The sequence below is a fragment of the Tyto alba genome, unplaced genomic scaffold (assembly GCF_018691265.1).
Source record: "Tyto alba isolate M040663 unplaced genomic scaffold, T.alba_DEE_v4.0 Super-Scaffold_45, whole genome shotgun sequence".
Taxonomy (NCBI): Eukaryota; Metazoa; Chordata; class Aves; order Strigiformes; family Tytonidae; genus Tyto; species Tyto alba.
Window position 1 is genome coordinate 15,017,133 of NW_024881321.1, and position 25,217 is coordinate 15,042,349.

Below are 25,217 nucleotides of genomic sequence, written 5' to 3' on the forward strand. Positions count from 1 at the left end.
TGGAAAGGGATATATAACTGTGCAGTTAATGAATTTTATCTCCAGTAGAAGCTTTCTCTATGCTCAGCAATGACTGCATTTTGAAAAAAAGTTTGTCACATTTGAAATAATTCTAAACATACCTGTGTCAATTATGCAAATAAAAATTTGTATTTATCGCTGTCACAGATTTCATGGTTGAGGGAAACTAGTTATTTCATATGACATAAAACATGTGTTGGAAATGACATATCTACTGAAGTCAACAAGATTCTTAAATTCATTGGTCTGCTCTTTTCTTCTTTGACATAAAGAAATTTCCAAGCTTAAATGTCTTCCTCTCATGTTATGTGAAAAACAAAGCAAGAAGATTTTTTAGAGAGATATATATTTATTTATTTATCTTTGATGAACAACAGTGCAATTTAGAACTTGTAAAATATGAAGTCTGACACTAGGCATGGAAATTGCTTTTGAAAAATTAAGATTAAAACATTTATGGAGATTCAGTGAAGCAAACCATTTTCATGAAAATATATTGATTTGCATTAAAGTGCTATTGCGAAGACAACTGTGAATGACTTTCTAATTAAAACTAATTGGTGGAGGAAAGCTGTAAGACGTTTGCCAGTTACACTGCAGTCAGTTAGCCTAAGGTTCCAGAACTTTAAATGAGAACCTCAACTAATGGCTACAAAGAATCAGTATTTCTTTTACTTTTTTTTTTTTTTTTTTTTTTTTAAGAATCAATTAATACTTAATTTCACATATGTAATTAACTAAGAAGCAAAAGTATTCCAAGATAAGATTTTACTCGAGACATATCTCAAAATTATTACACATTCTATAGCATGTGATGTCCATAAATCTAATTTTGCAAGATTATCTGAAAAACTTTGTTTTGCTCCTCATTCCCATAACCAGTATAGAATTATTGTTTCCTTGAGTTTTTTTATCTCAAAAAACTTTATGGTTTCAGCACTATTATTTCCGGTCAGGCATAGCTGTATTTCTTTATAGCATTATGGTTAGTGGAATAAAAATTACTATTTTTGTTTTTAACAATTCTTGCATGCAATATTTAAGAGACATACAATGGGGTCAAGAATAATTTCTTGTGCTTATGTAGAGTAGATAATTCTGTAGATTCAGAGAACAAGATGAAATACAATTTCAGTCATTACCTTCACTTTTTCTTTACTTTGGGAACATGTGTATCTACTCCATTTAGCTTTTTTATTTGTACTCTATTAAAAAAAAGTTGTGATCATTAGCATTCTAGAACTGGCTACTCAAATAGTCACCTATAATTCCCTATTCACTTAACTGATACATTATTAAAATACTCTGGCACTATAGTGCTCAATATCCAGAAAGAAACTCAGTATTTCTAAACATTTGAAAAAGTATAGAAAGAAATCATAATATTTCACTCTTCAAAAGCTGTTAGAGTCCTCTCAAATGTTGTCAAGGCTTCCCCTGCCCCAAGTTTTCTCGCAATAAGTGGTTTTCATATATCAGAGAGGTTAATTTTCTAACAATTCCGCTATTTATATGATAAATGATTCAAGTAAATATTTAAGACAATAAGCTAAGGAAAATTCACTTCAACTGTTTTATATTTTACATTTTCATGGAGAAAAATAATTTTTCTTTAGAAAGCATAAAACCCCAAACTTTGAAAGCTACATTCACTAATCTACTATTCTGCCTTTATATCAGAAAATGCTTAAGTTATTTATTTTCTATAGCTTTCAAATAATGGTAAATTTTTACAAGGAAACAATGACACAATATGCCAGAGTAAATTGAGTACTATTATTTCCTATCACAACAAACAAGCTTTTGCAATGACACATTGGAAGAGGATTCACAGACCCAGAATTTGAGATACGTCACTTGCAACTCTTAAAGAAAGCACCCCGAAAAACTTTAAAGAAAGGGCCTTGAAGTTCTCTTGAAAGCATGGGAACTTTTTAAAAACAATGATCTCCCCATCTGTTTTTTTAAAGAGGGCTCTCTCTCAAATCATCTGCATAAGACAGGATGAGTTTGTTAACAAACTCCCCCTTGTCCTACTTAATGTTTGCTCTCATCAGAGTCCATACTATTTCCCTGGGGTCTGAAGGAAAAAATAAGGCTTTCTGTCACCTCGGAGACTAAGCATCTGCTCTTTGCTCTGCTTATCACTTTCCTAACCCTTTCTTCACATTACAAGGTCTTTGCTGTTCCTATACGACACTCTCCAGGGTATCTTCCCTGCACCGTATCACTTTTTTCCAGTCATGTAAGTGTGTAGAAGAAATAATAACTTCTCTCTTACGTAGATTCTCTCTGATAGAGAGTGTTGTAGTCAAGGCAGGCAATAAGACACCCTCTCCCCACTCTCAACTGGTCATCCACAACCTTTAGCACAAAACAATAAATCTAATAGATGTGAGCTGCCTCACGCCTAAATACAATAACATGATGCCTATGAAAATATCATGCACTATGAAGTTTAACTTCTAGGATTAAGTTTTCACTGGGTCAGAAGTCTAATCATGTACAGGAAAAATACTGTATTTGTATAACTGAATAGATGTGATTATTTGTCTTTCTAGCAAAAAGAATGTGTGACTATCCTTCATGCTTGCAGATGTACCTGTATTTTTATCAGAGCCTGCTTATTAATTACAACTGACTTCCTTATTGATCTACCATCTTTTGTTGGTGATTTTCCCATTACACGTAATTCAGATTTTAGACCTGAGCATTAAAAACAATAGTAAGTTGTATAATATACCTAGCATCTTAGAAATGTGTACAGATCTTTCTGAACTTTCTTATTCCTCCCCACTGACAGATGAAGGTTAACCTGACTAGCTTGGACCTGGAAAACTACATTTTACATGTCTAAATACAAAGAAAAATAAAACCAGCCACAGAGCTATCTTCATAAGTGTAAAACGGGTAGAACTACCTGAGCTGTCGTGGTAAGAAAAACACAGCTAAACCTGTGAATTACGACATGGTATTAGTTACAGAAAAGAATAAATAAAATAAGGACATAAGGGCTGGATAATCAAAGCAGGTTCATTGAAACCTGCTCTATTACTTCAATAATAATTTCAGTATAGACCTTAAGAGACCATTATTTTCCAGAAATTATATGTAATCTATTCTTTATGTAAGTTCAATTTCATGAGACAGATGTTTTTAATTTTGTTGAACTATGAAGAATCAAATGGCTATGATATGATTTAGTTTCTGAATAATCAGCATATTTTTGCTTCATTGATTCTGATTAATTTTTAATATTAATGCCATACCTGTTCTGTTGAGTGTAACTGGAAAAATTTAAAGTATTGACAGATAAAATTCTTTATGTCTTCAACTTTCTGTCTTAATCTACTTCACAGATGAATAAAAGGAGGGATAATTCTTGATCAAAAAAAAATTCCCTTGATATTGTTCCCCTGTAGAACAACGATAATTACCAAGCTTCCCTAAAGCTAAACAAAAAGGAACAGTGATTTAAAAGTATTCTGAGGACTTGCAGATACTTTTAACTATTATTACCTGTATGTGAACACACATCTAATTAAGGCATGTACTGCTCTGACTCAGGAGACAGTGCATTCATCATAGCAGGCCAATTGTCACAGCTACATTGAAGTTGAGAGATATCACCACTCCTACGGTTTCAAAAGATGCACTTATGAAATAAAGTTCCATACAAGTAGAGAACCATTTCAAACCAAAAACTAAAAAGATATTTTTACTTACAGAAGATATAAAGGATTCACAAGATCATAATTCAGATATTCTAAAACTGCCTTACCATGGTGTAGTTGTGAGCCACCTTCATAAGCTCCGTGCATCCTTGTGCATCAGCAAATGCTCGTATTCCCAAACAGTTGGATGGGTGCAAAAGCTTCATTAGAAAATGGCAGCAAACCTCTACTACTTGTGGGAGCTGGAGGAGGCAGGCAGCTGCTAGAAGATTTTCAATAGTGTCTTCTTTCAATTCCAGGCAGCCTAAAAAAAGGGTTGATAACACATGCAAACTTATTTACTTGGTATTTACAAAACATGTAAGATCAAAAGATCTTTTATAAATAATATTAGCTCTATAAAAATAACTCTACAGAAAAAGTGAAGAGGAGGATTAGTCGCTCTGACTGGGTACCTCAGTGACCTGAACATTACAGTGTTAGAAACATTCATTTTAAAACTACTATTATTTTAACTATACCATAGGGATACAAAGAGAGACTATAAAGTATGGAAAGAAAGAGAAGACTTAGGAATACTGGTTTTATTTCTATAATGAGACTAAAATCTGAGTAAGTATCTGGATATCAACTGGGCTGTGATTTTATTTTTTTTTTTTTTTAATTGAAATTGGTGATAAAACTTGAATTATCTTCAGTGGTACAGAGCAAAACTCACAGAAATTTACCTCCCTGCAAAGAATGCAATAACATTGTCTAACACAGTATGAACAAAGCCATAAAAGTATCTTCAAAGTAGGGCTTAAAATCTTTAAACTTTGTGTTGCTTATTTGTAATGTGATTTCGGTATTCATTTTACCTGAGAAACATATGGCAGGCCTCTCATAGCATAAAGTTCTAAAAGACTTCATATTACCTAAAAGAACATATATATGGACACATAATATTTATCTTCCATTAATTCTTATGTTGTACTTAATTTTGTAATTTCATAAGCCATTATCTTTATCTTGCAGACTGATACACTTCTTAATAAATGTAAAATAGAATGAAATAAATTTTAAAAATAATTTTAGTGAGAAATAAGTGTCATTGTTGTCATGATACTCCCCCATCATATTTTTTTTTTTTTTATATTAGTATCTCTTATAAATCTCTTACATGAATAACCTAAGAAACTATAAATTAGAGATCACAAGCATGTCTTGGAGAACCAAAAAAAGGAATAGGAAATTAAAATGTGCAAATATAAATTTTCAGAAATTAAGACTTCTGATTTTATTTTGCTGTGCTTGGAAAAATCACTTCAAACTGTAAGAGGATAAAGTGTATGTTGATCTTTTGGTTCAAAGTAATATAGTTCAACTGTTAGATAAACACTCTTCACCATTCAAATTCTGTATTTGTTGTCACATAAGGATAAATCTACAAATCTTAATAGTTCTATCACATGACACTGAGGAGTTCTAAAATCCTCAACTTCACAACAGAATGATATTGAAAAGGAAAGCTGCTTTATATTTCAATACCAAACCCAAAATACAATAACCATAACACTGAAGATCTGACCTTTTCTCCTTCTTTCTCCATATCTGGAGTTTTTAATCTAAGATGAAAAATTGGGAAGTTGTATTTTACTAGATTTAGTTATAATACAACCTTTAGCAAAGGTTAGAGCATCAGATCAAGTACATAGCCTAACTTCTCTGCTTATTTTTATGCTTCTATTAATGTCATATGAGTTTCTCTTTATGTTATCTGACTTGTTCTTACCATTTCTGTCCACCACACGTTTATGCAGTTGGTCAGAAGGCACACTCAACAGTTGATTTTTGTTGACCCATCTATTTATCAATGTCACTTCCACATTTGCTGCACGCTTCCATGGCTGGCTCAACCCACTATTCATTTTCTAGAATATAGTTCCACTTTGTTATGTGGATAAGATAGCTGTTTCATGTAAAAAAGATAGTTGTTTTCAGGGTAAAACTGATCATCCCAATACCAGAAAGAATCAAAATAAAAATGTGCAAAACAGCTGTGAAAAGTAGATGGACAGAGAAACGTGCTGATGGAAACAAAATTAGAAAACTGGACTTTTACATCTCCTTTTCTTATATGTTATTTATTTTTCAATGAGCTCAAAGAAGTCTCTGGCCCTACAAAGCTGATCCAGACAACATTTGCAGAATGACATAAGGACTGAAAGAATTAGCATCCTTGATGAAGAAAGGTAACAGTGTCACAGTTTGACTTTTCATCACTAAATGTAGCCTTAGGAGAAGAATCCAAAGGAAACAGTTGAAGCTTCATCAATCTATTTATTATCAGACCAAAGATATTTTCTGTTAAGTTTAAGGAAAACTAGTACTAGTAGGGTACTAGTTTGGAACTAGTAGAATTAAAATAAGTTTAAGTCAATAAAAATTGTTATTTTTCATAAATTATATATTTCTTTATATAACTGACATAACCATTTCGAAGGAGATCTTTCACATTTTTATGGAAGAGTGTGAGTGAGTTTCTGACTTACATATTAGTCAAGAGAGTAAACATACAATGGTTTCTGGAATATCTGCAGATATGATATGTTATGGCTTGACCTATTTTTAAGTAAATTCAGAAACACCAATTTACTACTTAATATATCTAGGATAAGAGCTAGAAAATTACACTCAGCTTGAGTTAAAAAATAATTTACTGTGCTTCTTCCTTTGATTACTGTCTTATCCTGCCTTTTTTTTTTTTTTTTTTTTTTTCTTTTTCTGCACAAACACGGTAAGAAGTAAGATAGGGCTCTCCAGGATCCTAATTTTAGAAAACATTAGCTTCAGCAATAGGAAAGTATCTAATCCATCTAAGTGCTTTCCAAGTCTTACTTATCTTCATTTTTAAACATCAAGACACCTTCATAAACTTGGTCACAATGGCTGTATTAGTTTTTTCAGAAGGGTGCTATGACACTTTTATGCAAATTCCTCTGGGATATCAAGTGTTTGGCATGGTCAGTTTAAAAAAAAAAAATTGCTAAGAGGCTTAGTATATACAATGTCAACTCTTCAGACAGTTTCATATTTACAATTAGCAGACCCAAGCATCTATTTAAAAATGTTTAATAGGATATTCAAGGGGGCATTAATATTACTTCTTCTTCAATTCACCTCCCCCTCACATTTTTATGCAATAAGGAGCTTGCATATGCAAGTACTTTATGCAGTAAGTACTTCAGTCTGAGCAAAACTAATTAACCAAAGCTTAAAATCTCATTTTGTATTACATTAATTAGGATGAAAAAAAAATAGGAGAAAAAACAACCGAAAGAACTTTAATGGATTCTAATTGTTATTCTAAATTATAATTCTATTTGTGACAAATTTTATGTGAATTGCTTATGCAGAAATTAAAATGCCTGTCTTTAGGATGCATCCTTATAATGAATACATAAATTTTATTACCTCATTACCAAATGTGAAGCAGAGATAATATATATAAATTCCCTGATATTTTCATTCTTTTTCTAAATCCAAGTTAAGGGACAGTTTGGGGATTTTTTCTTTTTTTTTTTTTTTTAATCTTACCATTTGCTTTTATACTTTCTTTTACTCCTTAGGCTATACTGTTACAACTAATTTTGTATATAGGGAATCACTACATTTCTGATCACCTTTGCATGATGTTAATAAGGTCAGTGTGTGTCACAGGAATCAGCTTTCCACAGCTATTGACCAGTAGATATCAATACAAATATGGTGAGAACATTCAGTAGGTACTTCTCACTTGTACTGTGCATAAGCAAAATATTTTAACCAAGGTCTGTAACACATGAAATATCATTTTATCTCATGTGCATAGTAATTTTTTTTCTCTCTTCTAATTACACATTTATGCATTCATAGCAAGATTCTTCACCTTTCTTAAGAGAGCTGTGAGTAAGGGTGCAACAGTGAAGTCATGGGAACTGTCAAGCAATTACAAAGTCAGGCTAGAACTAATTCCTTTTAATCAGGTATTTATCTTTTTAATCTTTCTTTTTCATTTGTCTTGATCAGTTGTGTTGCAGTTTCGAAGAGTTTCTGAATGGAATTATTTCCATAGGCTAACCTGTCATAGGAACACAGTTTCCCTATTAGGTCTCCATTTTAAAAAATAAAATCAGTGAACGGTGTCAAGATAATCTTTATTCAGAATTTGCGTAGTAGATGAATTGCTTACAATTATGGTTACAAGAAGAAATTGCTTTTTTGAAACAGCATCAAAGTCCAGTGAAGAGCAGAAAAGGCTTATTAAAAAGTTGCTATGCTTCATATTGGTATAATAGACCTTTTTAGCATTATCATTAATCATAACAAGTTTTAGGAATCTACCAGGTAGCCACCTGAGGTAATCATCTGAGATCTCCTTTTATAGTAAACAGAGAGAAATATGAGGTTTTAGAGCAGTTTTCATCTGCCCTGGTTTAGTCATCTACTTCAGAAAGAGATTAATCACTCCCTAAGAGTGGCTATTTATTTAACTATAAAAGGAGCACCTTCATTTGACTCACTGAGACACTTTTGATACTTATATTTGCTGATAAGAATTCAGTTCATCTGCTCCCAAACATACAATGCTGGAATCACTGGAATCATCAAGTGTCAGGTGATAAATTATCTGGAGATGCTCTTTGGAGCAAATTCAGATGATCATTCTCTCTTACTGTCAACTCCTGATAATGACGTAATGTGTAGTAAGCACCTTACACCCTTACATGAATAGCAGCCAATGAAGAACGCAATAAAAAGTATTTTCCCAGTAGCAGAACATCTTTTAGACTCCCAACTGATTTCTGAAGTGAATGTTAAGGTTTTGATTTTGATCTATGCCTTAAAATATAAACTCTACATTGTATCATCTCCCACACTTTCCATAAAGGTGAAGTTGTTTTCTATTCATTTTGAAGAGGTTTCTCCTGATCAAACTTTTCCTTATTTTCTATTATTTGCTGCAGACCATGATCATCAGCTGCAAGTGAGAAAGACAGGCACCCTATGGCTGTGATTACTTCCTCACAGTTTGGCATTTAGCATCAGTGAAAATTCAAACAGGCAGCTCATTTTTTTCATGCAATTTAAATCAGGGAAGAAATTTAGGATTTGCCCATTCTCTATTATCAAACTATTCATCCTACATACTAGCAGCCAAAACCTAAACTAAATACAAGTCCCAAAAGTATGGCGCAAAGATGTGTTTACTTGAGGGTGCTGATGAATCACTTGGGTTTTTTGGCAGACATTTTGGTATTAGTCACCATATATACAAGATAAATTAAACCACATGACTTAACTATGAAACTTATTTTTTCCCCAGTGGAATTTTTTTTTTTCCTAACAGAAATTTTTTCCTGTCCTGAACAACTTCAGTCACCCTCAACTCTGAACTAAACTGAGTCATCTGATGGGAACACATTGATTTTCTGTTCATATAACATCTCTTTTTTAATCTCTGTGGATAAGATTCAACTCTTTAAAAGGACAATTTATTTTAACTCCTGATCATACAGGGAACTTAAAGTTATCTTTTTAAAGTAATTTTAATTTACATTTCTATGGAAAAATCTATAAAAAACAACTAAAGTTAAAATCAGAAATGCATTCACTCAATTCAGATACAATTTTCGACTATGATTATATACTCAAACACATTGTTAGTTATAGTGCTAGGTTTTTGTCTCTTCATTATCAAAAATTAGTTTTAAATTATGGGAATTTATCATTTCAAACAACTATTTTTATATGAAATTTATATTTATTACTATGTATCGAAAATCATTTAATAAATTATTCCACATCCATAAAAATATGTAGTTTGCCAAAAATGAAAATGTTTCCATCACAGTAAAATGAGAATTCTTATGAATTAAATAGCTTCACTCCTTTAAAAACCTGTATGATTATTTACACTGTAATCATGCCACATCTTTGAGTAAGTGGACTAAACTGGACTAATCACATAGTCATTTGTCAGTACTGCCAAAGTCCACTGTATTTCAATGGCATGGAAAATTAGAACATTGTGGAACGATAAGGAAATCCTAACACCAAATTATCCACCCCACTCCCCGAGCAGGAACCTTCTTGCAGATGTCTGGCTAAAGATCAGAAAAGTATATTAGCCAAAATATGCCATGATGTGGTACCTTCTCCTCTCCTGGTCTGGAAAAATCCCAGAACACCGTTGTTGAATAATTGAAATATCATGTTTTTAAAGACAATTTGTCCACTGACTTATAAACATCAGCTTCTTAGAGAGAAACATTAAAATGCTATTTTCTCCTTATGAAGCAACTGCCACTCATGTGCCTTAGCTCAACTATAGATATTTGAACTTAGTCACCCGTAAGATATACATACAAATACTAGGAGAAAAAATTGATAATTTTAGGTATGAGCCTAATAAAACCTTTTCATAAACTGTGAAGAAAGATATGTTAGTGCTCTGAAACACATCTGAAGATATGTTTTTCCACTGGTTGTAGAAAAATTGTTAAAATATGAATTTCATTGTTGGGATTATCTAATAAAGGTTACTAGTTTGTACTTGCACAGATGATCAATATATTAGTAATTACACTACTGAAAACTCAACTATTATGCAGTTATTTTATTTGGATATTTTAAGCTTAGTTTAATATATAAATAGAGGAATACAAACTCACAGGTTAGAACAAACAAAGAAAAAATCCCAAGACAAAAGTTACGTCAAAAATGCACAAATATAAACAGGATTTACTAACTAAATTTCCAACAGCACAAATCTTGAACTCATACACCAAATAGAGTGGGAGATGACAAGAATTATTCCTAAAACCTCACTTCAGATATAAGGCCTTAGTTTCCCTAAATTCTTTTTACTTAACAGACTTCAATATTTGGGTTTGCTTCTGGACTGTAGGTCCCCCTTATCCTGCTGCACATATTGAAAAACACTCTAGGAATTTATTTTTGTAAACAAAAGCAAACTTCATACTGAGGAGGTGGGGGAGAAGTCTTGTTCCAAAAGACTTGTACTGAACACTAGGTACATTTCAGGGAGATTTTATTCCAATGGTTGCTTTCTATTGATGGCATGGAGTGTACCATCTTTGGCTTCCAATGCACTGTTCAGTCTTACAGAATTATCCCAAACCACGTGCTTCACATAGGTCCTTATGCTAGAATCAAAACCACTCAATACACACTCTCAGTATCTATATCTCAGTGAGATATAGCCTTTCTAGTACACTGAACACAATGAAGCCCTGACCTCTGGGGGACAGAATAAAAAAGGATAAAAAAAAAAAAAAAGAAAAAGAAAAGAGAAAGTTGTCTCAAGGACAAAGGAACTCAGCTTTCAGGTTTGAAGGAGTAGTATTTTATTCTACACACCTGAAGCTAGATCAGAAGCAGGAACACTCACCTCTGCCAGAATAAGCTTCTCAACTTCTCAGGTGATGATTTGGCAGCTTGTGCTGTGGTAGCACAGAGGAGTTCAAATCCATGCTTAAAGAACAAAAAGTTACAGAAATGGAGGCATCAATTGCTGACAAAAGATTTTTTCTTATGAGTCCACCTTACAGCCTAATGAAATCTGCTTTACTTTGGGCTGGATTGCACTGCTGGAAGAACTGAATACTACAGTCACATCCTGTTTGGTGGATACATTTCAGCACAGTTGCTGTGTGATGAGCACAGAACAGAAAGGGAATGAAGGTACGTTTTACAATGCAGGAACAGGAGCAGAGAAACGTGTGAAAGGTGAGGACCTCTTTCATGAACTTCCATCGTGATTTTCCTGAATTTTTTGCTTTCTTTTGGAACTGTGGATACACAACTAGGCAGCTAAACCCAGCAGAGTGGATATGGGTATGTCTCCACTGCCAGAACTCCAGAAAGCAGCACGTTAAAGAGGCAGCCCATGCTACAGCAGTGTGTCTGATCATTTCACTGATGCTGTTTAGGCAGCAGCATGGCATGCACCAGATGATCACACAGAGGGATGACACTCCACTCAGAGGAACCCTCTCATTTTTCAGGCATATCCTATACTAATGTTCAGTGCTTGGTTTAGTCTCTCTTCAGAGATAGAGAACTTTGAACCTAGCAAGGGTCAGATTTTAAAATGCACCTTGCAGTGCACTCAGTTAACTATTCTCTCCCTCCACACTCACTGCTTCCCTGAGTCTGCCTGAATTTATTCTTACTGACTTCTCAGGAGTAGCAGGTTGCACCACGGTACACGGAGACATGGTCACTAGCTACCTCCTGATAATAGTCTCAATCATTCTGAATACTCAAAATTTATGGATATCCAGTTCAGATCTCTTTTCCAAGCAATTCTCATATACTGCACCAAAAGAATGGGAAAACAGATTGTTCCTAATACATAATTGCAAATTCTGTCTCCTAATGGAGTATCCTGGCTAAAAGGAGGAACAGTAACAATTCATTTTATTGTATAACTCCAGAAATTAGCAAGGACTTAGTGTTTCAGTGACAGGAATAGAAAACATCTGCTCCAGTGGTACACAAGATCCACAGAGCAGGGGTTGCTCAAAAAAAAAAGAAAAAATAAAAATGAGGAGTCAGTCAGTGTCTGCATGTGATTAAACTAAATGGGTCTATTGAGAGTTTCCCCACAGACCCAAATTACTTGAAAGCCCACGGTTTGTTTAACAATCAGAAAGTCATTCAGTGTAGGAAGGTATGTGACTCCAAGCAGACTGACATACACAGATGAAGGAGGGTGATAGTCTACTCCTACAGTTACAGTGAGGAACTTTGAAAGATTCTTGCATTGTACACATGGAACATATAGCTGATAATTCAACCTGGGAATCATTCTTGGTGTTGCACTAAGGCTTTGATGATGCATAGGAACACTATATGAAAACTTGAATCTTGTCAATTTTTCCAGCACTAGTAAGAAATATAACTGGAGCAAAGGTACATGTGATCTTGAAGTATAGTCAATGCAGAACATCTGTGGACAGAATCTGAATGATGGCTTTGCAGATCATGATATCACCACTACCTTCCCAGTTCCCAAACTGTAGCAACCCTGATAATCAAGGCTTCTGTGGATAATTGTAGCTCTCCCTTTATTGACTCCTGAAAGAGAGTTTATGACAAGTATCTGCTCCCAGAAGAGAACTTCACAGTAGAACTTCAATATCCAGAATTTATTCAAGGTATAAAACCATCTGGTATGACATAACCATTTTTCTGTACTCTCCATTACACAGCGGCTAACAAAGTCATCCAGGTCAATTCATTTACCTTAACTTGTCTTTTTATCACTCATCCCAGAGTTCCTGGAACGATTGATCTCCCATCTGAAATTAATGGCAATTCACAAGGGCTTATTCTGTGAAAGTGCAAAGTCAACCATCAAGTACATGGCAGAGCGAATGTAGGTAATAGTCTCTTGCAAAAAGTGCAAATAGAGATGGCCCATGTTCACAGAAGTCTCTAACATGGTACCATAGAACAAACAACTCCTGAACTTACTCAACATGTCACAGAGGTAGAGGCAAAGACCTTCACGATATACACAGCATCAGGGGTCACACCAGTTCTCAATGCGTCCAGTATCCCCTAGAGAGGACTAGCCTGAAGCACTATAAACAGGCGTCACCTATGAGCCAGGGATTATTTGTCTGAGCAGATGTATTTAATAATATACATACAGCCTTACATTGCATCTATTAAGTTAAGCTTCCCTGTGACTTCCCTCTAGTACTGAGGCTATGCAGAATGAAATGGTCTCAGTTACACACTCAACTCTGTCATCCTGCAAACAATGCTAGTCACATTCAAACTGAGTGTTGAAGAATGATCCTGTGGCTGCAATAACCACTGGGCTGTATAAACACTATAAACTGGCACAGGCCAAAACTATGCTAAGAATCATTCTCACTTTTTATTCATACAGACAACTGAGTTTCAAAAATTAAACAAACAAACAAACAAACAAACAAAAAACCAAGAAAAACTCAAAAAACAAAACACAAACATCCCTGGGATATTTCACTAATAAAGCTTCTGTTCTAAAGGAATTTAAGTGTCCTTGTGCCTAAAGGCAGTTTCTTCCCCTGCTGTCTACTGTGTGTGTTATTAAATATAATACTGACACAGAAGACATTTGACAGTACTTTAATTAAAGAATCTCCCCCCAAAATTTTAATTAAAAGCAATACAGTAGGGCTTGAACCTCTTCCATGTATGATTCATGCTCTACTTTTTTTTCAGATGTGCATAAGTAAATCAAGGAATTTTTGTTTTCTAATAGTTAACTGATTTTTGTTTTTTCAGTTTCAGTAATGGTATGAAAGCACCAGCCTATTATTCTGATCACTGTTGGGAACACATACTAATTATATAGCCCGATGCAGTATGAAGAAATCTATAGTAACTTCACAGCTCTGTTGCAACTTCAAAGGAAGGCTCCCAGAGTCACCAATGGCAGCAAAATACCAGAAGCTTATTCTCTGGTTCCAGCCCTATCTAAAACATTTAAGCATAATTACATATAATGAAAACTCAAGATTTAAGTTCAAGAAAGAAGCATTACCTAAGAAAATGAGGTAAGCAATACAGAAGAGTATTTCTTTATCTTGAACTCTACAAAGATCAAAGATTATATATCCATGTATCCCAGGGCACTAAGATCTCAATCCTAGACTTTCTGATATCAGTCATCTTGCTGTTTGAAAAATGAAACACACATTCTGCGTAGCCATTGCACCTGAGTGTTGGCTTCAGAGTCCCTCAGCTGGCTCATATGAAACATTTAACATATACACAAAAGAGGAAGCTTTGTTTCTTCTTAAATTATAGTTCCGTTATATCACATATGAAACATAATTTGTTTATTTGAATAAACCAATAAAATGCAGTAAAGTGTGGACAGATTAAACCTGTACCTTGTATTGAATTTGCATATTTTTTACCCTTCAAATATATCCTTCACAAAAAAACAGTGGGAAAATCTTTGTGGATTACCCTTGTGAATCTATGCAAACTATAGGAAGCACATAATTTTGATGTAGCATTTTACTTAATAAATCTACATCATACATATATAATTTGAATTATACAATTTGCAATTACATTATAATTTAGCTTATGTAATTAGAAAACTTTTTGGTTATTTCACATAAAACAATATGCAGCCACTACCCTATTATTTACAATATAAAGTTCAAAATAATAAAATAACACTTCCAAAAGAATCCCAAACCCATCTAGCATAGAGTTTATAGTACATATTCTAACACATCTCAATTTTTTCAGCTTTAATCAAATTGTGTTTCATAGGTACATCTATCACATTAACTTTATAATTAGTCATGCTGAATCTTCACAGAAACTTTAACAAATTCTACTATCTTTAAAACAGTATTTTCAGCAGTCTAATTTTCTGTCTTCCTGTTACTACTTTTAGATGGACAGCTGTCTCCATTTAGGGGCAGCTCTTATCAAGGCTGTACAGGAATTAATGCTCTGCTGGTCACCATGTAATTCTACCTTGCCAATTATTTAGAAGTCTATTTGCTTACACATGAGTGAACACAGTCTAGCTTCACAGGGTGTCATGACTGTCATCTACCTATTTAGGAGATAAGGGAGGACACTTTACCATTTTATAAAGCCTTTCAAATATAATTAAGTACTGTGAGTCCTTCATTTAACAGAGTAGTATTTTCTTTAAGAAGAAAATAAACTTAGTCTGAAAGTATTACATATTTTAAAAGAATAAAAGTTTAAAAATAAGTTAAGCAAGAAAAAAAAAAAAAAGTTATCTTACTTAAGCATTTGCCCAACTTTACTCATACATATCCTCAAAAACATGACTAGATTTATTTAATATGCTGATTTCTCATAGATGGCAAGCTCATCCTCAAGTTGATTAGAGTATAAAATGTTAATTTTCCTTTGCAAAGTAAATAGTATTCTGACTTTACACAATTGGCAAAGAGACAATGCATATCTTCTATTCTGTTTGGGTTAGTCTGTTTGTTTTCCTAAACATTCAATAGGTGTTGCTACCTAGCTACTTTGTCTCCCACTGAGATGTTATTTACTTGTTGTTTTACATGGTGTTTTTTTAAAGGCTCAATATATGTACAAGAAATTGCTCTTGATAATTAACAAACACAGTGTCACCATAAAAATGGGACATCTTGAATATAAATATAGCTTTTATTTTGTAGGGTAGCAGAGAAGGTTTTTTTATATATATGCATATATATTTGGTCTCTACATATAATTTTGTGTTTATATATCCATAACATTTACATCTATATAGATAAAATTGACTAGAACCTGTTGTAACAGAAAAGAGAAAACAGAAAACAGGTGTCTCTGCTTAAAATCGGCCGGGACCCTGAGGGGAGAAGCGGCCCCCGCTGTTGTGGTTTGGTGCTGGGAGGACTGCAACACGCGGGGGGGACTCACACCGGGGCAGCGTGGAATGGCTGTGCCCGTGGGGAGGACACACCAGAGAAGGTTCATGGAGGACTGTCTGCAGTGAGAGGGGAGCCCCGTGGAGCAGGGGAGGGATGTGCGGTGTTCGTCCCCTGTCCCCAGAAGGAAGGAGCGGCGAGCTGGCTGTGACCCCCATCCCCTGCCCCCTGCGCTGCTGGGGGAGGAGGGAGAGAGATGGGGAGTGGAGCTGAGCCCGGGGAGAAGGGAGGGGTTGGGAAGGTGTTTTTGGATGTGGTGGTGCCTTGCACTGTCCCCACCTTGTCTGTTAAGTGTTGTCTTGTTAACATTTGAATTAAAATGATGTTTTCTATTTCTTCCCCTAACAAGTCTGTCTTCTGCCTGTAACCATAATGGGTGAGTGACCCCTCCCAGTCCTTAGATGGATTCTTTGAGCCATTTCTGCTCTACATTCTCCTTCCCATTTGATGGGTGAGGGAGGGACATAGCAGCTCCATGGTGCTCAGTTACCCTCTGGGTCTAAAACAGACACTCACATAAGTAGAAACTATGAGGAAAAAAAAAAAAAAAAAAAAAAAAAAACACACAGCAGAATTGAAAATACCAAAGCAAATGTATTTTACAGAGTTTAACTCACTACCACAGTATGCTGTAGAGGCTGAAATTATACATGCTTTCAAAGGGATTAGACAAAGTCACATTTGATCACCGACTACCAAAGTAGATTAAATTATGCTTTATAAAGCTGGAAGCTAAGAGGACATACCAGCCAAATTATGACTATTCATATCATGCTACCAGATATCTATTACCTGATGTTACTGGCAAGTCTCTGAGTAAACACATTTATGATTTGGCCTAATACAGATGCTTGTCCAGCCACAGTTACATATTGTGTTTAGAAGGGACAAAATAATGAACATTTATTAATGATTTTTAAAACTAGATATTATCATTTTGTTGTTTTGAACAAGCTGGAGTTTTCACCTATTTCAATGATTTAGAGGAAATGGCATGGAACAGCAACTTCAGAAATTCTGTCCAGAAAATCATGTCCTTTCAGAAGCATATGGATATTTCTGGACACACAGGTAAGAACTATTTTAATTAACAGGAAGTAAAAGAAAAAACTGAAGATACACAATGCAGTGTGTAACTAGTTATCAAACTAATATTATTCCCTTTTTTTGTACTCATGGATATAGCAGATGTTAACAACTCTCCTCTCAGACAAATATACCTATCTTTCTTCAGTTCTGTGATGTACAAAACCACCCCTTTACTGAACTTTAATTCTGATATTTTGAAACAGTATTTGATTTTATTGCTGGAACTGAAGGGTCTGGTATCAGCACAAGATACTTTTATCTATATTAATACTTTACATAGATATGCATACTTTACCCTTCTTGAACTACTATTTAATATGTATGATTCATAGACCAACTGAAATAATTTCACTAGATTATAAAAAAAAAAAAAAAAAAAAAAAAAAAACCCTGACTGAATTACAATTAATATGGAAATGTTTCCCTTTTTAAAATCACACCTAAAAATATCTGCAGTGTAATATTCGTAACTTCTAAGCTTTTCCAAACAAGCCCATGTTTAGCTGTATTTTACTGAAATGTTCAGTTGTCTCCAGGGAAAACCTCTCTACCAGTAGCAACTATATGTGAAATTAATTTTTTCTCATTGAGCTAAGAAGGCAGTGACAGAAAAAAAGAAAACAGAAGAATGATAACTCCCCATTTGACAAAATAGTTTGCTGTTCCCAGGATAAAAGAATAAGGAGCTAAACTGGTCACAGATGTGAGTTGCTGAAAACTTTTTCACATATTGTACAGTCAGTAAATGGAATTTGGCAGCTGAATTCTCCAGATATTCTGTCTAGACTATGTATGGGAATTTCTGTTGGCTGCTACACTGCTGGATATCAGAATAGTGGCTATTTCCTTTACTTTGCAGTGTCTCCCTTGCCCACATCCAAGCAGCACAAAGAAGAAAGTGAACTGACTCCAAGGAAAAGGGGTCATGAACCAGACTGGTAGTAAATAAGGAATCAGAAGGCAAGAAAAGAGATAAGAAACTATGAAGCTAAATAAATCATGACAGATGGTGGAAATGAAAGGGAAGGGAAAAAAAAAAGGTTTGGGGGGACAGGTTTTGATCTGGCAAAGAACATGGGAAAAAAGAATGGTTAACCAAGGGGCAAAGACTGTCTTTAATTTCAGTAAACTCAGTAAGTTTGGGACCATATTCTTAGGAATTCCCTGATCACCTGTGAGTTATCATTGAAATGTACATAGCACTTTTGAATGCTCTTGCCCTTTGTACAGGAATGGCCACATTCATGATGAGTCTGCATAGCTAGGCTACACCCAAGGTTTATTAGAGAGACTGCTAACTACATTTGGCTAAAACTGCCAGGATCAATATAGATAATTGATTTCCAATGCCTTCAAATATTTCCTAGCAGTGTTTAATTTACTAGCATAAGTGTAGCTAGGAAATTTATAATTTTAATAAGACATATGATGCAGAGAAAATGAATAAAGAAAGAAATAATTTAACATGAGTTTCAAGAGATAAGGACACAAGCTGAAACTAAATCAGGATAAATCAGAGTAAGTCAGGACAGAGAACCTGATGGAACAGAAATGCAAGACAGAGTAATCAAAACCAGAATGGTCCATGGCATCAAATACATGTTCTTTTTTGGCATGCAAAATGAACTTATGTTTCCTGAATATCATCACTCTTTTCTTGTCAGCAAGTAACTGTGAAATTTCCTTTTCTCGTGTAAAATTAAGAAGACATTTTTTAAGTCTTACTTGATCTCCCAAATTGGTTAGGAATAAAAGGATAATGGTGTATTACAACTGCAAGTGACAGAAATTATAGACCTTTGTTACCACTTTAAGTTTCCAATTCTTCAAGGTGACATTACAATAGCACATAATATTGCCATTTTTAAGGTTGTTTGGGCTTTATGTGACAGTTTAAATGAAAGAACATTATAGATGCAAATTCACGTAAGGCAAATTAGAAAACACTGGAATTATTACACTACCTGTGGAGTTATCTTTTCATCCATTTTTGAATGCTGTTCCTTATTTACCTAATGCCAAGAAGAAACCTCCAAGTTTTCCACCTCATATAAGAGAGTACATCATATGGCATAGACAAATCAAGGAGCATCTGAAAAATCTAATCTTTTGCAGAAAGCGGAAGGAGTTTGCTTTTTCTAGTTTTTCATTACTTTATTCAGTCTCCAAAATTCTCACAGATAACCAATAAAGTTCTTAGATTGCTTCATTCCTATTGCAAATGGTTAAGTATATTTTTGTTTCCTTCTGTATCTCTTTCTTTTCTTAATGCACAGTTACATGATATCTTTCATTGTCAATATTAACAGTGCTGTGTGTTTGCACGTGGTCTTTTAGTGAAAACTGAAGCAAAATAACAGCACAGTACTTACGTATTTCCAGTTTTGTTCCCAGGGAAACAACACTGTCCCTCATCTTCCCCTTATCTCCTCTTCTTTTACCTTCCTCTTACAGAATGATTTAACATCACTAGTCAGGTCTATTGCTATTCCGACCCAAGGCATTATTGATTTTGCCCCAGTGTTCCTGTGCCATTAATTTTACACTCATACCTAGTAATCAGATTGTATCCTTCTCATGCTTGATGAAAACTACTTACATGACTAGCAGGTTGAGGGAGGTGATGCTTCTCCTCTACTCTGCTCTCATGAGACCCCACCTGGAGTACTGTATTCAGCTCTGGGGACCCCAACATAAGGACATGGACCTTCTTGAGCAAGTCCAGAGGAGGCCACAAAGATCATCAGGGGACTGGAGCACCTGCCCTAATAGGACAAGCTGAAAGAGTTGGAGTTGTTCAGCCCAGAGAAGGCTCCAGGGAGACTTCATAGCGGCCTTGTAGTACTTAAAAAGAGCCTAGAGGAAAGATGGGGAGGGACTCTTTACGAGGGTGTGTAGTGACAGGATGAGGGGTAACAGTTTTAAACTGAAAGTGGGTAGATTCAGATTAGATGTTAGGAAGATATTCTTTACTGTGAGGGTGGTGAGGCACTGGAACAGGTTGTCCAAAAAAGCTGTGGCTGCCCCCTCCCTGGAAGTGTTCAAGGCCTGGTTGGATGGGGCTTTGAGCAACCTGAACTAGTGAAAGGTGTCCCTGCCTATGGCAGGGGGGTCGTAACTAGATGATCTTGAACGTCCCTTCCAACCCTAACCATGCTATAATTCTGTGATTCTATGCTTGTCATTTCATGGATCCCTAGCTTGAAATCCTCTGGATGATACACATTCCTGACCAGCAAAACTACTACCCTCTGAACATGTAGAGTACTATACAAATGAAGATGGTCTGACATTCTTATAACCTGAATTTCTCAAATATGATTCTCCAAAAGAGCATTTTTTAACTTCAATTATTTTTATTTGCAGTTTCTGTTTCCTACTAAGACAGTAAAGTTATTATGTCATAAAATAAACAGCACATATCCTGATTCAATATAGCAAAGCAAACAGCGACTTATGATTAAATTAATATATGTGTATTTAGAGAGGATTAAAACTGCAGGGTATGGCTTATCTATTTAAAATTGAAGCTAAAATCAAATATTCAATAGGAACATCATGATAAAATATTGTTAATTTAAATAATGTGAGCATGTCTTTTAAGAAACAAATAGAAAACAGCGTATGTTTTATACTTGCATGATTCATAGGCAAGGAGACAAATTCAGACTACAAATATTATTATTGGCATTTCCTCTCTTTTAATTACTTTCTTCTGTAACTTTAGTACTCTTTCATATTAATGAACTTCAGATACATTGCGCATAGCAGCTTGTTGAAGAAGGATAAAAACCAAATGTATTATGCATTAAAATGTATTAACTATTCAGAAGGAAGTTCTGAGTTATTAACTATGAGTTATTCATAAGTTTACATTACACAACAGAGTACCAGACTCTAACAGGAAATGAAAGTGACAACATCCAGCTGATAATAAAACAGTTTAAAAATGCTTTATTATTTACAATTTTAAAATATTTATGTAATTATTTAAACTCAAATTTGACTAAGACAGTCAAAAACACTAAGACAGGCTATTCTTCAAAAAATATAGCTGTTCCTTCAATGAACGCATGTAATCTGAATTGTGCATATGACGCACTTTTTTTAAGTATTTGAAAACCATGAAAAATACATCATTTTCTAGACTGTCCTCTTGTACTTAACGAGCCTGATATATTTAACAGTTTGGAGATAAGAAATAACAATCTGAATTCAGCCTTAGAAATGGTAAATAAGTGTTTAGACTGATTGAGGTTAAAATGAAAAAAAAACTATTTAGAAAATAAGTATAATTCACTGGCATGTAGCAACAAAACTAACAGCATCTTCTTCTATAGGAAGTGTAATGTATGCCACACAATACCTGTATATGCAAACTGAACAAGATCCCACAGTGCATTGGGGTCTATGCCTTCCATTTTGATCTCTTCTTGCTTGGCTTCACAAACATCACTTGTAAACATGGCAGCAAAGTAGTCAGAGACAGAACTGAGGACAAGTCTGCAAAAAAGTTAGAAACTGGTGTCACTTACATTGATATATGTATTAGAAATTTCATATATATTAAAAAAAAAAAAAAAAAACAAAAACTTTTTACAAACCATAATTTCATATTAATTATAAATTACCGGGAGCAATATATTATTAATGAATGTAGGCAGCAAAATACAGCATGACATTTAATTCTAATTTGTTTTTGCTTCCTGTGATATGAACCAAGTGCCACATTAGCATATGACTTTAAAACATACATAGAAATTAGTGCTGAGTCTTTCTGATAATTTTCCAATCATGCAGATGTCCCAATTGTTAACAAGATAGCATCTTATATGAAAAACAACTTATTAGTGAAACACATTTCATACTCCAGGGTATTCTGCATTGTTCTTAAATGCTTAATTTTTATAAACTTTACTAATAGCATGTGACTTTACACAATCCTTCAACGTTCAGTAAAACTGCTAGTATCTTAACATGTTATTTACTAAAAAAACAAAAAAAAAAAAAAAAAAGAAGTAATTGTGTTATGAAAAGTTTTTGTTAAGAAACATTTCCAAAATAAAATAATTTCAAAACACTTATAAAATATGCATGGCTTGTTTAGGGATCTGATTTAGATAAACCAAAACCACAACAAGAAACAGGTATGACTGCCATTACTTAAGCTAAGTCATTCTTCTAAATACCATCTACAGTAGTATTGTGATTTTGTTAGGAGGGAATATTCACAGATGATCTGCAGCTAGAAATGTGGTGCAGCTAGAAATACTGTACCACACGCTTACATAAAAGGTGGTCACATTTCTGGATTAATTTGAAAATTTAGTACATAAACACATTGATAAAAGACACAAAATCACAACTGGAGAACTGAGAAACAAAGAGAAAATATTTAGCCATTTGTATATTGTTAACTATTTTGTCCAAGGGAAAAAAAAACAAAACAAAACAAAACAAAACAAAAACAACAACAACAAAAAAATGAAAATATCAAGTTACTGCTTATTAGCCAGTGAATTAATTGAATGCTTTTGCTCTCTTAGCATATCCCAACAGCAAAGTAAAATATGACAGTCTGAATTGGCTCCATAATTTTACAGTGTTATAAGTTGCTATATTTCACCTGCAAGTAGGACAGCTTGAGAACATATATATGATCTTTACTGGCTCAAATGATGAGCAATGACTAACTAGGTGTAGTAGTTTTATCACTTCTCATGTTGTGTTCAACTCTAGCAATAATGAATTTTAGAAGTAAAGATTCTACTTCAGAAACAGTTCACATTTATATTCATGTCATTAATAAAAACAATAGATGGCTACAAAAAGATGAAATTAGAAATATACTTTGTTTCTACCATCAGAAACTCCCTATTCACTATTTATTTATTTATTTATTTATTTATTTATTTATTTATTTATTTATTTATTTATTCACCAGTGAGGAACATTTACTTCTCTGTTTATTTATTATCTCAACTGAGCATCAGAAGTGTGTATTTAGTCAACTAAGATAACTGTACAATTCTGGATAAAATAAATTTTATAACCCTTCTTTCAAATACTTTTTCTGAACACTTATTTATAAGTGACTTTACCCACTGTTATTAGATGGTTGATTAAAAAAAAAAAAAAAAAACAACACAGGAAAACGAAAAAAACTACAACAAATCGATGATTTCTATGAAATACAATCTCTCACAGCTAGCAGAGACGTAATTTAGGTCTGTGATTGAGATTTCCATTTGAGACCATTTTGCATTAACTGTTGCTTCAGATTTATTAACTACCATCTAAATTCAACTATGAGTCTTCAGCTTGGTCACTTGCTAAAAGAAAGTTCTGTATCCAAACCTATGGAAAAATTAATGAACATAAATTTGAATACATCAGTTAATAATCAACTGAAATATTTTTTAAACAGTAATGTCTTATATTTGTAATTTATATCATTTACTTTCAGACCTTATTTTTTATATCATCTTCTTGTATATGTATTCTCAAATCAAAGATAACAAAACAGAGGGAGGACAGGAAATAAATAACTGAAGGATTACATCTCTTTCACAAATTTCTACAAGAATCAGTGATTTTCCACAATTATTTGTCTCATGAATTATTCTGGGGTGAGGAAATTCAATGAAGCTATCTAATGGATTCCAGCCACAAATGAACATTCATTCCACAGGACCAGACAAGATCCAGGCCAAAACAAAACCCCCTGAAAAGTATGCAATACAGATGTCCGTTCCTCAGCACTACTCATTTTATTTCCACATTTATCCCTACTGGTTAACACCACCTGTTAAAGAAGACGGCTTAAGTGAGCAGAAAGGTTCTCTGAAGTAGCAGCTCACCTAAACAAGCAAAACGCATTTTTCAACAGAATGATAAAGAGGATTATATTTTTTAAAGTCCCTTATGTTAATCAATAGTTAACACAAATAATAAATAAGCTATTTCATCAACTGAATATAACCAAAAAGTTAGCTGATTTCAAGACACAAATTTTTACCTTGAGAAGTCTTTCACAGGCTGAAGTAAAGCGAACTTGATAATTACACTTAACTCTGAAAGGTGACACCTTTTGTAAATATTGTGTTCCAGTGTTGAGATAGAAAATTAAAAGTGAAAAATCAAAAGGATCAATTCATTTGTAATGATCTTCTGCTTTTTGTAGCTCAGAAGACTCCAAGCAGCTCTAAATCTTGGTTTTAAAGGCATGTTGACCTATTCATCAAGAAAGGGCATGTGTCTCAGGATGTCACCTTTTTTCAATTACTGATCTGGCTGTGAGAATACATAATAAACTCTATTATCTTTGAGAATCATAGCAGGTAATTCATGGCTTAAAATGAGTTTGTGGACCCAGAAAGATTTTTCTCCCGATGAAGGGATTTCTCTACCTTTACTAAAACTAAATTCAGCCTTATATATTTCTGGTTTCTATCATAATATAGAATATAACTGGCTCCTGCTTTGACTTTTTTTATCTTATGATATTAGGTTTTATTTTCTTTTATTATAGAATATTTCCTCACAATTTTCACAATGGTTTTCACAGGCACCTTTCATACAGAATTCCTTCAACATTGTTGGTACATTTATTAATTAAAAGAAGGATACAAACAAAAGAAACAAACCTTGATCACATATTCTTTAAGCAAGCTCTAACAATGTTTTATTGACAACTGAATAGAATCTCAGATGTTTCTTGGACTGAAAACTCATAGGCATGACACGACTTTTTTCTACACATATTATGTAAATTCACATAGGAGCTGAACATTCATTGCTTTTAAATGTGATTCATTGCTCTGTAGAGGACACGAGCTGACAGTGGCGTCTTCAATGATAGTGGTGCTCCACAGCTCTTCTTACAGCAGGCAAACAATTACTGTACATATAGAGAAGGCCTCATGATTTACTAAATGTTAAGGCTCGCAGA

General features: G+C 34.0%; 1 protein-coding gene across 1 annotated transcript in view; it reads right to left on the minus strand.

Annotated features, from left to right (window-relative positions):
• The window catches only part of KLHL1 (kelch like family member 1), a 217,956-nt gene that overhangs the window by 134,369 nt on the left and 58,370 nt on the right, over nt 1-25,217 (minus strand). The window contains exons 3-4 of the mRNA XM_042806068.1: nt 21,633-21,769; nt 3,803-3,999 (exon numbers count right to left, since the gene is read on the minus strand). Coding sequence (XP_042662002.1) covers nt 3,803-3,999; nt 21,633-21,769 — 334 coding nt within the window. The remainder of the gene's footprint in view (nt 1-3,802; nt 4,000-21,632; nt 21,770-25,217) is intronic.